At 38.0% G+C, this 15,062-nt stretch overlaps 2 protein-coding genes and 2 long non-coding RNA genes across 6 annotated transcripts; 2 read left to right on the top strand and 2 right to left on the bottom strand.

Moving 5' to 3' along the window:
• Positions 1-953: 953 nt before the first annotated feature.
• On the bottom strand, positions 954-1,364 carry LOC149713543 (uncharacterized). The gene has a single exon (XM_089849551.1). The coding sequence runs from the start codon at positions 1,362-1,364 to the stop codon at positions 954-956; it is 411 nt and encodes a 136-aa protein (XP_089705677.1).
• Positions 1,365-3,870: 2,506 nt separating this feature from the next.
• LOC149713542 (uncharacterized) lies at positions 3,871-8,097 on the bottom strand. The gene is made up of 4 exons (XR_016371398.1): positions 8,042-8,097; positions 6,210-6,419; positions 4,128-4,154; positions 3,871-4,060 (listed from the first exon to the last, which is right to left on the bottom strand). It is a non-coding gene; the product is annotated as an uncharacterized LOC149713542 (long non-coding RNA).
• LOC149713541 (uncharacterized) lies at positions 7,048-8,748 on the top strand. The gene is made up of 3 exons (XR_016371399.1): positions 7,048-7,126; positions 7,999-8,129; positions 8,663-8,748. It is a non-coding gene; the product is annotated as an uncharacterized LOC149713541 (long non-coding RNA).
• LOC149713540 (protein zwilch homolog) lies at positions 8,644-14,782 on the top strand. Of its 3 annotated transcripts, XM_089849017.1 has the most exons (13): positions 8,644-8,772; positions 8,843-8,977; positions 9,019-9,088; positions 10,082-10,571; positions 10,636-10,715; positions 10,789-10,914; positions 11,998-12,178; positions 12,239-12,391; positions 12,545-12,624; positions 13,529-13,688; positions 14,076-14,238; positions 14,301-14,396; positions 14,462-14,782. In XM_089849017.1, the coding sequence occupies exons 2-13, from the start codon at positions 8,910-8,912 to the stop codon at positions 14,697-14,699; spliced, it is 1,905 nt and encodes a 634-aa protein (XP_089705143.1). In that variant the 5' UTR covers positions 8,644-8,772; positions 8,843-8,909; the 3' UTR covers positions 14,700-14,782. The 3 variants fall into 3 exon arrangements, with proteins under 3 accessions (XP_089705143.1, XP_089705142.1, XP_089705144.1); XM_089849016.1 differs by having other exon boundaries at positions 8,732-8,977; XM_089849018.1 differs by having other exon boundaries at positions 8,735-8,977; positions 9,037-9,088.
• The last annotated feature ends 280 nt before the right edge of the window (positions 14,783-15,062 follow it).

Genomic DNA, 15,062 nt, shown 5'->3' with positions numbered 1-15,062 from the left:
AGAGTGTGACGTAGTTTATGGACGGTCCCTTATAAGCAAACCCGCAATTGTGTTATCCTTTGGTGGAAGCCGTGCCATTGGGAGGTAAGAAGTTTCTCGTAACCCTAGCCGATCGCCGCGTACTTCAAATCCAAACGATGGGAGTAGAAGCCAAAAATTGCTTTCTGTGAACACGTTTGCTCCGATTGGCCAAATGCGGACGCGGTGACAGACTCACACACACCCCCAGATCGTACGTCCAGTGTAAGGCCTCTCCGTGACGTCAACGTCACTCGGCGAGGTAAAATGCCGCAATTGCTTGATCACTGATCAGTTGGTGGAAGCCCTGCCATTGACAGGCTAGGCGTTTCTCGTAACCCTAGCCGATCGGCACGTACATTTTAACCCCAACGATGATACTGGAGTACATGCTAATATTGCTCACTGTGAACTGCAAATACTTTTGCTCCGATTTGAGAACTGCAAACGCTGTGACAGACACACAGATAAGTCCATTGTAATAGCTTTCATTGAGCTCTCAAGCTGGTGTCGAGCGTTTTATGCATCTGTAGATCATGGAAGATTAAGGATAATGGGGGAGGATACTTATAAGGTCAAGAGGTATTAAAATCTAATATCCCTGGTAAGGTGAACTCCTACCAGCTTGGGCTGTTAGCCATCAACAACAGGCGGATGGGGTGGGTTCAAAAAGGCGGAACCGTATTTATTTATTTATTCATTTGTCAAACACTGTTCGTGAAGCCAGCAGAGTGGCTTATGTACGAACATCGGATACAAAGTGAGATGCAAAAAACAAGTTAATTAATGAATATAGGGCTAAGAAACAGTGTAGTATAATGAATGAGATTAAGTAGACTAACAATACAAAAATTATAGGAACATAAGGGAATGGAATAAACATTAGTATGAGGGAATAATCAGAACAAAAAAAATAAAAAAAAGTAAAAATTGAACTAGTCGAGGAAAGAGCGAAAATGGTTCGAGAGTTTGCGCCGGAAAGTGGCTTTATTGGTCAGGGTAACAATGTCATCTGGCAAAGAATTCCAATCGTTTATGACTGTGCACGTGAAATGGGATTGGCGGAAGGAAGTACGGGCTCTAGGCTTAACTAACTTTTTGGAGTGGCCTCGGGTACGCGAATCGGAATGGCGGGTGAAAAAGACAGAGAAATCCAAATCAAGTTTAAGGTGGAAGAAATCGTGAACTAAACAGAGATTATTAATACGGTGTCGCGTGGAGACAGGGTCAATGGCGAGAAGGGACAGGCGGGTAGGGGCTGGCTTTTTACAAACATTACTAGTGAGTTTGGTGAAGGCGTTTTGAGCTTTCTGTAAGACCTGTAGGTCAGTGGAGGTTTGAGGCATCCAAATAGGGGAACAATAGTCAATTATGGGGAGCGCGAGGGAGTTATACAGGGTTGCGACCAATTTGGGAGACCGAAAGTGTAAATTGCGGCGAATTAGACCAGTCAGGCTACGGAGTCGCTTGGCAACCTTGTTAGAGTGTGCAGTAGATTTGAGGAGGGGATCAATTAGGACCCCGAGGTCACGTTCACAATTAGTGGTGGGGATGCAGTGTCCGTTGATTCGTGATTTTGAAGTTTTTTTACTTTGAAAGGGATTTTAGAATTTTCATTCGGATTTTAGGATTTTAACTTGGATTTTAGGATTTTCATTTGGATTTTCGGATTTTAACTTGGATTTTCGGATTTTAACTTGGATTTTCGGATTTTAACTTGGATTTTAGGATTTTCATTTGGATTTTAGGATTTTGACTTGGATTTTGAGATTTTAGAATTTCCAAAGGGATTTTAGGATCTTCAGTGGGATTTTAGGATTTTAAACGGAATTTTAGAATTTTCAAAGTTATTTCAGGGTAAGTGTACGGGATTTTGGCCGAAGTCCGACCCCTCGATGGTAATAGGTAATGATTGTCCATTCAGTTAGGCCTAGCGTTCATTCATTTAGGCCTACCGTTCATTCATATAGGCCTAGCAGTGTTCAGCTATTTGGATTTCGTGCCCGGGATATGGCGCACCCGAGTCCGCGCATAGGAGCTTTTAGCGCCCCCCCGACGCAGGAAATTTTCTTAGTTGTAAATTGCAGGCAAAGGTGAGCCGGCTCATTCGCTGCTTGGAAGCCGTCGAAGGAGGTCGCTTGGAAAAATCTTTCCTGCTACGCTGATCGCGATCGTTCCGCCATTTCGCTGATCGTTTTTGCCGAGGACGCAAGCTGAATTCGAAGCTCTTCAACGTAGGAAATTTACTTAGTTGAAAGTTACGGGTCAGCCGGTTCATTCGCTGCCTAGAAGCGGTCGAAGAAGGTCGCTCGGAAATACCTTTCTCTCTCAACTGATCGTGAGCTATTGAGGTCGATGCTTGATAGATCCGCCATTTCGCTGATCGTTTTTCCCGAGGAAGCAAGCTGAATCCGAAGCTCTTCAACTTTAGTTTAGGGGCTATTATTTAAAGATATTAAACGGGGTACGTAATTAATTTAGAGATATCAAGACAGATTTTCGGAAATCAAGTCCCGCCGAACACGAGGACCGTTGCCCTAAGCCTAATTAAGCCTTGTCACATTTAAACTCTAGTTATTTACGGGGTATATCTGTGGGAATAGTTTTAAAATACATAAATAGCAGGTTTAACTAAAATTAGTTTAGGAGCTATTATTAATATATTTAGAGATATCGCGACAGATTTTCGGAAATCAAGTCCCGCCGAACACGAGGACCGTTTCCCTAAGCCTAATTAAGCCTTGTCACATTTAAACTCTAGTTATTTACGGATTCTGTCTGTGGGAATAGTTTTAAAGTAAATAAATAGCAGGTTTTCCTAAAATTAGTTTAGGGGCTATTATTAATAAATTTAGAGAGAAAGCAACAGATTTTCGAAAATCAAGTCCCGCAGAGAACATTTTAAGACACGAGGTTAGAGTTAACGCGACAGATTTTCAGAAATCAAATCCTGCTGAGATAATTTTAAGAGAAGAGGTTGCCCTAAGCCTAAGTTTAAGCCTTGTCCCATTTAACCCTAGTTATTTACGGGGTCTGTCTGTGGGAATAATTTTGAAATAAATTACGGACCCGTTTTTCTTAAACTATTTAAAATCTAAAATTATTTCGTTCTGCCCAAAAATAGGCAATAGTTTAAGATGTGTTATTAATATGTTTTAATTTATAGATGCGGCTGATATTCTTGGATTTTTCGGTTGCTTGTCGTTCCGAGACGTATCATTCCCGATGACTTCCGCTGTTCTGGCCTTGCTATGTACCATTCCTGATAACATGCTTCGTTGGATTCACGTTATATGATGTCTTATGGACTTGCTCTTTCTCTCAGCGCTAACTTAAAGATATGGAGGAAATCATCGAAACTAGAAGACACAAAATACATCTTTTTCACTAGCAAATTTTTCATGTAACCACTGAACTTAATTTTTTGCTTGCAAATTTTATTTGTAACTACTTATTTTTTGCGTTCAAACTTTAACTTGCAAAACTCTATATTTTTTTTTTGTTCGAAATTTTTGTAACTATTTGGTTTTTTGTTTTTTATTGAATAAATTTTGCCTTAAACCTCGTTCTTTCTTTTCTTGAATTTTTTACATACTAAACTTGTTTTCAATTTTTTTGCCTCTGGACTTAGAATGATTTTTTTGACCCCCCCTTTTAAGCTTTTTACTTAATAAAAAATATTTTTAAAAAAAACTCAAATTTTATGAAAAATTTGCAAAAAACCATGCAGAAAAGGTCAAAAAAATGATTATAAGTAAATCGATTGTTTTTTTTTTGTTCCTTCCCCAGTATCGAAACTTTAAGCTATACTTACTCAACCACCCCCCACGTAAGCCTTCAACCACCCCCCACGTAAGCCTTGCGAGCCCAATTTAAATTTAACAAGTCCCTGTTCTACTCGGGAATTATTAAATTTAAACTAAAGCCCGCTGTGGAGCCCCCAAAACCAGGAAACTTCGCCCTTAGCATGGGATTTCCAATGAAAGTCCACTTGATGATTGAAGTCCTCCACTCGATGATACAAGTCCTCGAGAGAATGTTCCTGGGCAAGAGAAATTCTTATTATTATTTGGAGAAAATAGCACATGCATAGCTTCAAAATAAATTACCTTAATATGAAAATCCACTTGAATATTCTTGCATGATGTAACGTAAAAATGTTCGGGCATAAGACAAATTACTATTATTTGACATAAATGCGTAACATTAAACTAAATACCTTAGTATGGGGAAGTAAGCCTTGATTTAAACCCGCTAAAAATCGTGTTTACTTTTAAAGGGCAAAGCGTATAAGCAACCTTCTACCTTAAATATAAATCATAAATTTATTTAGATCCTACAGAACTCCCTCAACGAGTTGCCAAACGCTTTTCCCGTAAAAATATTTATAATTAAAATCATAAACTAGATACATTAATACCGCAAAGGGAATCTCACAATTGAAATCCTGATTACGCGTTCATTATTCTTAAAAGGGAGGGCTAGGACCAGTGTTCACCTATTCCATAATTAAGATTTTATTTATGACCTGGCGAAAAGAAAAATCCCTAAAAAGAAAAGGCCACAAAACCACTTCCCTTCTAACAATAAATAGAATAATAAATAATAAACTAAATACCCTAATAATTGCCTAAATGTCTCACACAATGTCTAAATAGTTTTCGTAATGAGATTCCCTTTCAACGGATAAAATCAAAGTGTAGATCTGAATTAAGAATGGAATAGCCCCTTCCAAAAAGTTTTGAAAAAATGTTCTTAGTCTGACTCAGTTCAGTTCTTCCTACAAACAGGAGGTAGTTTCCCCGCATAGCCTAGTTCACAACCTAGATATGACGTTTTTTAGCTCCAAGTGCGCATGCGCGAAGAACTTAAACAACAAGATGCACAAGGCAGTCAAACTTTTTGGAAGGGGCTATTGTCCTGTTAATATTGATATAATTACTTTTAACAAGATTTAATTATTGCACTAATTCCCTTTCACACGCTGTCTAAATAGTTTTGCCGGATTAAGCAATTATGCACCCGGGGGCCGAGATAATGCGCGCCCCCTTAAGTCGAAGAAAAAGGAACAGCAAATGTTTAACTCAATGTGCCTCCAACAAGCGTTGCGCCCGTGGGACAGTACCCCCTCGCCCCCCTCTAATCCGTCCCAGACTAAAACATACTCAAAGGGCATCTCCCTATCTCTAGTAGAACCAGAGTTATGAGCCTCCAAAGTTGGGTTTAATGCTATTCCTATGGAGGGGGGTATGTTTGAGATCGTTTTACTTAATTATTCGGCTCGTGTTTGTCTTAATCCCAAGTCCTAAGTATTGTTGGATGGGGGGCAAATAGGACTATAACATACTCAAAGGGCATCTCCCAATCTCTAGTAGAACCAGAGTTATGAGCCTCCAATGTTGGGTGTAATGCTATTCCTATGGAGGGGGTATGTTTGTGAATATTTTACTTAATTACTCGCCCCTGTTTGTCTTAATCCCAAGTCCTGAGTATGGTTGGATGGGGGGGGGCAAATAGGACTATAACATACTCAAAGGGCATCTCCCAATCTCTAGAAGAAGCAGAGAAATGAGCCTTCAAAGTTGGGTGCATTGCTATTCCTATGTATGTTAGTGAACACTTTCCCAAGATTTTAGTATGGTTGGATGGGAACTCAACAAGCCTTGCGCTAGGGTTTATGAGAAAACCTTACAGCTCCGAAGAACATAGAGGCACATACGGCGGGGCATTATAGTTTGAGGTACTGTTTCAGTACCGCCTTAAATTGGGCAATAGATGTTAATGATACAATCTCAGGAGGAAGTGAATTCCAAATGGGAACCGATCTACGAAAAAAGGAGTGCTTAAGCTGGTTTTTACGTGCATATCGGTGGAATAATGTTCTACTAAGACCCTTTGTGGGAGCGATAGAGGGGCCATCAGAAAAATAAGTTTGATTAGGGGAGTTTTAAGATTTTGAACAAGCTTAAAAGGTCAATTGCGACGCGTTGTTAGGGAAGACCAACCAAGAATAGAAACTTTCCTTGGTAGGTGTCGGAGTCTAGTTGGGATTCGGGAGAGACAACCCTGGATATTGTCTAGATACTTAATATCGATAGCGGAATGGGGGTAACGCATCATTTCCATTCGGTTGTGATGAAACTTTGGTATTTAATCTAAATTAACCCTTAATATATAAATAAAATATTTACCTGGAAAGGTCTCTGTAGCCAGTAGCCACCACTACCAGGATATTAAGCATTGGTCGTAGTGTTGCCAACGAGGCTCCAAAAGACATAGGATACTAAGCCTTAGTCGTAATTAACAAACGTATTTGGCACGGTTAAGCATAAATTTTCCACTTGCGACGCTTAGTTTCCAATCGGTTGCGATAAAACTTTGGTATTTCATCCAAATTAACCCTTAAAATATAAATAAAATCAAAATATTTACCAGCAAAGATCGCACAGAAAATCGCAGCGACCAATTTTCACAAAAACGCCACAAAAATAACCCAGAATGAATAGGCTTATTGGTTGCAAACATGGACCGCTAGATGGCGCTGCTGAAGTTAGGCAGACTTCAAAATATGGCGGGAGCGTGCGTTTCAATTTTATTGCTTCTATTTTCTAATATAATTAATAATTCAGTTAATTATAATTTACTAATGTCTTCTAAACAGCCCAAAACACTTTTCTCCCCCTTTAAAAAGTGGTACCGGAGTTTATGGATTCCTACAGCTGGAAAAACCACCCTATAAACATGTTTGTCTAATAGGTCGAAACCTGAAATCATAATAATTAAACTATTTCCTATGAAGGTTAATTAATTTTACAGGGGACCCAATTTTACGTTATAAATAAAAGTTCTGAAATTAAAAGTGTAATATGTTCCAAAATCTTTGTTTGTTTTTGGCCTAATTATTCCTGTTCTTAGTTTGAAAATTAGTAAAATAAAAATAGTAATGAACAAAGTACTAGCTTTGACCGTTGAAAATTTTGAAGGGCTTTATTTCATGGTCTATTGCATGCTGGGAAATAAGGTTTTTTTCATATGCCCCCTTGCGCATGCGCGAGCGGTATATTTTTTTAAGTCAGAAAGACTGAAGTAAAATGGACGGAGTTGTAAGGTAAGGATATAGTTTTAATAGTCCCATTTCAAAATAAAAATTCTGTATTTGGTAAGACGAGTCCGTGGAGAGTAAATTTAAGATTATTTTCAATTGTAAAACTTCAAGCACTATACAGACTAAAGAATCTATACCATTCTTGGGATTTATATTTTGAATGGGCCAAGGCTTAGTAATGTATATACTAACTAGTGCTTTGCTTATATGTTTAGAGCTTGACACAACATCGTGAACCACCTTTCACACTCATTTTGATATTTTATTAAATAAATTAGACCGGTCACTGATAGTATGAAGTTTAATTTATAATAACTACTTGAAAAGACGCTAAGCCTAAACATTCTAAATTGATGAAGCAGACGATTGTTAGCCTATGTTCCCAATAAAAATGTTATTTTACTCTCTAGATAGCACCAGCATCGTAACAAGTTTCACCCCTCTTGCAGCCCCTTTAGGAAAAAAACCTTTTCGGCCTCGCGCGACGGGCCAACTTGTGTAGTTTATTTCATGGTCTATACTAAGGTTAGTTTCCCCGAGATGTGCGCTAGCTTCAAACATTACTGTAAAAGCGTTCCATAGTTTCTTGAAGTAAAACTAACCGGTACAAAACTAAACCTCAAGAGTACTTTGGAAAATTCTCATAGATAGCTTTCACACATGGAGGATTCATACCATTTACACCAGGAAGCCGGGCTATCTGGAAGACAAAAGCAGACGGGTTTTTGTCCGCCAGATAGCCCGGTCTCCGTTGTAAATGGTATGAATCCTCCATGTGTGAAAACTATCTATAAAACAAAATATCAACTCTAAAAGCTTTAAGCCTTTTTAGAATAATAAAATACGTCAAAACACACGTCTCATTAAAATTTCAGGTCATTTGGATGTATAGGACAAGGATCTGGCCAAAAAACCTACCTCCTCCCATACAATTTAATGTTAATTGTGGGTTCCTTCGAACTTCCTGCCGTTAATCCAAAAGTCGCACTTTTTGGCCGATTGCCGAGTGCGTGATCGAGTGGGCTATAGCACTACCTCCTATATAAGTATAGATAGTTTTCACACATGGAGGATTCATACCATTTACACCAGGAAGCCGGGCTACCTGGAGGACAAAAGCAGACGGGTTTTTGTCCGCCAGATAGCCCGGCCTCCTGGTGTAAATGGTATGAATCCGCCATGTGCGAAAACTATCTATATACTTATATAGGAGGTAGTCGCTACTGGCTATCAGGCTGGGAAATAGCACACTTCCTCTGGTCCAAAACCAGTTTATTAATTGCTTGGACTAGTTTTTAATTCAAAAAGTGGGGGGTTACTGGTCCTCGGGACCAGTTTATTAATTGCAAATCTATAGGAGAACAAAGGCTGGGACCACTCCGGAGACCAGTTTATTACTTAGGACACTAGGGGGGTCACTGGTCCTAAGGACTAGTTTGAAAAATATCCTTATTTCCCAGACTGCTGGCTATAGTCAGGGATTTATAAAAACTTAAAACGGTCTATTTGCTTATTTCCGTACCTGCTCTGGTTTCGAAGATTCCCGCGCTTTTTCAAGTCAACTGTCTGCACTCGGCAGTCGTCGAATAGAAGAATACTCGACTGGGCTGACCGTGCTAGTTTGAAGTTTTATGCTGAATGTCCAGGCAGTGAGTGGCCACATCTTTTTCCATCAATCAAAGCTGAAACAGTTTTACTGATTACAAGGATTTTAAATAGTTTAATTCATTCATAAACATAAAGAAATCTGCCTCGATCGTTTGGGAACTTTAGTTCTACAATCATCATGAAAATTCAAACTGATCAAAACACGTTAAAGCATAAAGAGTTGGCTTCTTTAAAAAGCCTTCAAAGGTACCATCCATGATTCATTACATTATCAACTATCTCTTTAGTTATAAAATTCATTTCAGGAAACTTGAGTGGTACAGTGATTCAAACCCAACGTTTCTGACCACACTGAAGGTAAATCTGGAATGTGGAACACAGCAACTTGACCCAATAATCTTTTCCAATATCATTGACCCTTATATTGGAAAAGTCTACATGGTTCATACAAACCTGGAAAACCGGGAAAACATGGAAAAATCAGGGAAATAAATAGTTGACAAAAACCTCAGGGAAAATTCAGGGAAACTACGAATTTCTAGTAAAATTCAGGGAAATCAGGGAAATTTGCGTCAAACAGGGGCCGAGTAATTAAGCAAAATGTTCGTAAACATACTCTCCATAGGATTAACATTACACTATACTTTGGAGACTCATAACTCTGGTTATATTAGAGATACGGGGATGTCCTTTGAGTATGTTATAGTCCAATTTGTCTCCCGTCCAACCATACTTAAAACTTAGGGCTACGACAAACAGGGGCCGAGTAATTAAGCAAAATGTTCGTAAACATACCCCCCTCCATAGGATTAACATTACACTATACTTTGGAGACTCATAACTCTGGTTCTACTAGAGATACGGGGATGTCCTTTGAGTATGTTATAGTCCAATTTGTCCCCCGTCCAACCATACTTAAAACTTAGGGCTACGACAAACAGGGGCCGAGTAATTAAGCAAAATGTTGGTAAACATACCCCCCTCCATAGGATTAACATTACACTATACTTTGGAGACTCATAATTCTGGTTCTACTAGAGATACGGGGATGTCCTTTGAGTATGTTATAGTCCAATTTGTCCCCCATCCAACCATACATAAAACTTAGAGCTACGACAAACAGGGGCCGAGTAATGAAGCAAAACGTAAACAAACAACCCCCTCCATAGGAATAGCGTATGTTACACTAAACTTTGGAGGCTCGTAACTCTGAAAAATTCAGGGAAGTATGTGGGCAAAAACCTGGAAATCTCAGGGAAATTTGTTTTCCAAAAGTTGAATGAACCCTGATGAAGAAAGATGACAAATTATTTTCTGTCAATTAAGTCTGCAAAATTATTTCTCTTTCAGAATGTTTCCGTAGAACGTCTGGATTCAATGACATTTGATTTTGTCAGAAAAATCTTCCCTTCATCGAATGTTTTGCTTGTTTCTATATACCAAGATAAAATATGTTCAACTCCACTTGATGAAACTGATGGTTTTTTCAACAACAAGGATTCTTTAGAGGAATCTGAAATGGATCTGATGGGTCAACCATTAGAATGCCCTTTCAATCTGTCAGATATTAAGTCATCTTTTAAGACTAATTGTACTCAAAGCATTTCTAAGCGGATCAGTCAATCTTCGGAAATCAAACGCAAACCTTTGTCAATTTCGGATGCGAGGATTATTCTGAATGCCATATCCTCCATTATCGTGGAAAACAAATATGAGGAATCTATAGGCCTACCTTTTTGCATACTTTGTGACACTAAAGACCGTAATCGTACGTATATGATTGGATGTGGTTTTACGGACAAAGGAGATTTGAAACCGTTCACGGTAGAACTTATCGAAGGTTAATTAATTATGTTCAAATTCAAAATATTTGTACGGTACTAAAAGAGGTACGATAATGATAGGTACAACTGCGAAAGGACTACCCAGTCTAGATCAATTGACAAGTGACAAGAATTGCTTATACCCTAATCCTGATTCAAAAGTGATTAATTTTAGGTTTTATATTTGTATAGAAAATTATATTAATTGGTTTAAAGTTGATTTATTTTGTCTAGATATTGGAGAGCGTATTTTCGTCGTACAATTTCACAAATGGTCCTAGTAGTATTATGGTTGAATGTTTTTGGGAAAAACCTGAAGAATTATTGTGCATTCCTTCTAGAGAAGCAGTGTGCAATTTGGTAAGTTAGAGGGGCTGGCCGGAGCTGTTGGGGTGAAGGGGGGGTCAAACTGTTGGTTAGCATATTTCTCACCCGCCCACCGCGACGGTGGCGCCATTCCTTATGGCCAAAGAGCTGGGTGTTTTCCCCCTAAACTAAGGGCGGACTTCACCCCAACAGCGCCGGTTAGCCCCTTTAAGGATCCCCTGCAAAGCAAGTCTCGGTTGTGGTTTAGTTTAAAAAAAATGCCACTAGATGCTCCCAGATTCGAGGGGTGGATTTGACTGACCCTCTAAGCTTAGCAAATCCTAGTTTTAGCTCCGCCCTCAAAGACTAGTTCTGATTGGCTCCTACCTTTGGCAAGGTAAAATTAGAAGATCAACCAGAATTTTAGGGGTACTACACAGGGTTCATACAAACCGGGAAATATCAGGGAAATTGATTTTTGCGTCAAACGTCAGGGAAAAATCAGGGAAATTTCAAATAAATAGTTAATGTCAGGGAAATCAAGGAAATTTACGAGGATAGTGTACTTTTCGCCCAACTCAGTTTATTTTTGATCGAGGTCGCCGAAAGAAAAATAATTTAATTTTCGTATAATTTAATAATAATAATTTCCAGCCATAGATATGGCTCCAGCGGTACTCGCGTTCCCTCTGAGGCTCTGACTCCTCTCAAGGCCATGTTTGTAGTGTTATTAGCATACTCTATAAAATTAGGGGCTCTTACACCTGGAAATATCAGATAAAAACCTATGAAAAAACCTGGAAATATCAGGGAAATGGATTTTCCAGATTTTGTATGAACCCTGCTACAGGAGCCAATGTTACAAAGACAATTCCATTAATGCCAAAAGAGAAGAAAAAACCCAAAGGGGGTGGGACCATGCACCTTGCATTATTTTCCTTGCGCCAAGAAGCACAGCCTAAGGCAGCGTGTAGTGAACTCGGGCTTTGTCTGGCGTTGAGAAATAACCTAAGAAGGCCGCTTCCCGCTTGTGTGTTGGTTTCTCTTTAAGTAATTTATGGAGTGGTGTATTTTTCTGCACAAGTTTATCTTTATGAAAAACTGTTCCATCACAATCCATTATTATTACTTAATTAGAGGGTAAAATTAGCTGTAGAAGAAACTGGCGGTCCATTCCAAACCCTTTTCAAAGAACTAACTCTGTTGCGGAATGCTGTAAGCGCGATAGAGACTGGAGAAATGGTTTGGCTCGAAGATGGAAAAGGAAATGAAACTACAGAATTAAACGTGGTGCAGAAAGTTAAAGATCTAATTAAAGGTATAACTATATCTTTGACAATCTCAATTGGGTGATATGAATTTCATTTTTATTTTGTAGGAACTCGGGAAGGACAGGCGCGTGGGCCAGTCAAAAAGGAAGATATTGCGCCCAGTGAAACAAAAGAATCCAATGCCTACTGCTTTGAAAGAATTTTCATTGCCAATAAACCTCGAGGAGATTTCACAACCCATCTTTGGTCCACGCTTCAGTGTAAATAATAGCGCTTTAAATTACAGCAAAGCTCTTGTCACGTGGTTCCCCTACAAGTTGACTTTCCTTAAGAACTCAACTTGTAAGAGAACCACGTGACCTGCGCTTTTGCTTAAAGGCAAATTATTACTGAATCAAATATATTTTTGGTAGCCTGCCAATCACTAAATGACTTGGAAGAATCCCTGAGATTAGTTTGTGATTCTGTTTCCAGGGGAGAATTAAATCCTCATGTAATTTGAGTATTTATTATCTAATTGGCAGCATTATGGGTTAAACATGATAGCCCTCACTCAACAAAAATTTCAGTGGTGTGCGAGTCCCGTTTTTTCGGTTTCGAGCCGAGTCCGAGTATCAAGACTAATTTCTTATCGAGTATCGAGCCGAGTATCAAAAATTCTTTCGAGTATCGAGTATTTAGATAGGTCAAATTTTGGTTCTTTCGAGTAATTATCGAGTCTCAAATATTGACTTGTCGAGTAGTAATTTTCTAAATTTCTAGAAAATAACGAAGATGTTCAACTATCTAATATCTAACTAGTTCAAAAAGATTGTTAGTGATCAATTAAACATTGAACAGGTGAATTTCAAAATAAATGCTCATGAGCTCATCGTCTGCTATAGTTATAAGCCTCGGATTCGACTCATTCGAGTATTTGTCGAGTATTTAAGATGTTAAAAAGCTACTCGAACCAAGTACTCGAACTTAACGAGTACTCGCACACCACTGAAAAATTTGCATACAAAATGTTTTTGTTTTGTGCAAGTGTTTGAGGAGGGCTTTGGTAATTTTTCTTATAATGCAGTCAAAAAATATAGAGGGGGCGGTAGGTCGTTGCAATTTTGAGTCTAAAATGTTCCATGGACTAAGCAATACAGTATTGCTTTGTCCATGAATGTTCTATGACATTTTGCAATTAAGGGACACCCTAAACAAGTTATAATTAGGGTTTTAGGGATGACCCCTTAATTAAATTAATGTTGTCTTTCAGTTTTTTTACTTACATTAAAAGGATGTCCCTTATTCTATTGTAAAATGTCATAGAAAATTTTCAACTCAAAATGGCCTAGCTACCACCCTTTTTGGAACTGCTTTAAACATTAATGATTTAGGGCCATATCCTTTCTTTGTTAAAGGTTTTTCATAATAATCCAACCAAGCTCGCAATTTGGATTAAAAAAACGGAAGAAGGATCTGACATTGATCCTTTGGATATAGGTGGTGTTTCTGCGCTCAAGTTACTGATTGAAATCGGGGTTGAAAAACTATGGAAGGATTATTGCGCTGCATTTTTAGGTAACTTCAACACTTCCAATATAGAGTAGTTAAAGAAGTAGGAAGCTTGAATCTGCGACTTTTCTCTCATCCCTGTTATGGGAATTTGCCATTAGTTAAGCCTGCTTAGTGCTATAGTGTATGCTTTCGTCAGAGGGAGTATAAATGGAGACAATTCGTCTCCACCTCTTCCCAAATTGCTATTTGTTTCTGCTCCCTTTAAAGTAACACTAAATTGGGCAGCAGACAATATGAAACAGAATATTCTCACTGAAATATTTTGCATTACAGAGGTCTGCCACCCAATTTGAGTTCCCTTTAATTGAACCTGTAAAGAATAAAGATACTCAATTTAATTAATTATTAAATAAATTAATCATAACTTTACAATTAATTCATTAATTTTAGGTTTAGCAACGCTAGATGTGCTTTATACCTATTTTCAGCCATTATCAAATGGTTTGAAAGAATCGGTTAATTCCTTGTTGAAGATTCATTACACTTTGGATTTTATCGTTTTTTGTCAATATAGCTTGGCTGTGGAGTTTATATATCTTAATACATTAACCAGGTATAAAGTTAGAAATGTTCATTAAGACATATTAATTAATTAATAAGTTTTAATTGTTATAGTCGAGTGTTGAAAGAAACATCCCAAAGAGGCTTCTCGGAGAAAAATGAATTGATTGTTCCAATAGAACTCTTTGCCGTTTTACCAACATTAATTAGGTTAATTAATTTCTATTATTTAACCTAAAGTAGTCAAAATTTAACTATTTTAATTTGTATTTCAGATCAAATCCCGATAAATGGGAGATAAACTATAAAGTTATTGAATCTGAAGAATTTTCTCGTCAGATTTTATGCCAATTATCACAGACCAGGATTCTAAAGAGACATTGTTCTGATACGGAGTTTTTTGATGAAACTGTGCCTGATATCATTAACAATGATGAAACCCTGATAGCTGATTCGTTAAAATACTATGGATTTATTGTAAAGGCTACAGAAAATGGTGGCTTAGTAGATTAGCAAAAATTGTTTAAGTACCAAAGTTAATTTTTATATACCTTATTTTTGTAACTTTATTAATAAAATTAAATGTTCAAGTTCAATATTCCTATTCAGTATTTTGAATATAACAGCAAAACCATAACCATCCTTTTGAACCTGTCTTATATAATCCTACTAGCTGTTACCCGCGGCGTCGCTCGCGTGTAATAAGAACTTCCATCAAAATGTTATAAAGAATGGGTAGATTTTACTGATGACTCATATTTTTGTAGCACCCTAGGATCAAAGGCACTCGGCGTTGCCCGTCAGCCCCTAGGGACGTTTTTTTATTTCTTTTCACTCGGACATTATTCCATACAGAAGGGTTTTTTAAGTTTTTGG

Source organism: Phalangium opilio, unplaced genomic scaffold (assembly GCF_054372755.1).
Source record: "Phalangium opilio isolate 3A_F unplaced genomic scaffold, DU_Popi_V2 ptg000009l_1, whole genome shotgun sequence".
In the NCBI taxonomy this organism is placed as follows: Eukaryota; Metazoa; Arthropoda; class Arachnida; order Opiliones; family Phalangiidae; genus Phalangium; species Phalangium opilio.
The sequence above is the reverse complement of the archived record's forward strand: the minus strand, read 5'-3'. Positions and strand labels throughout refer to the sequence as shown.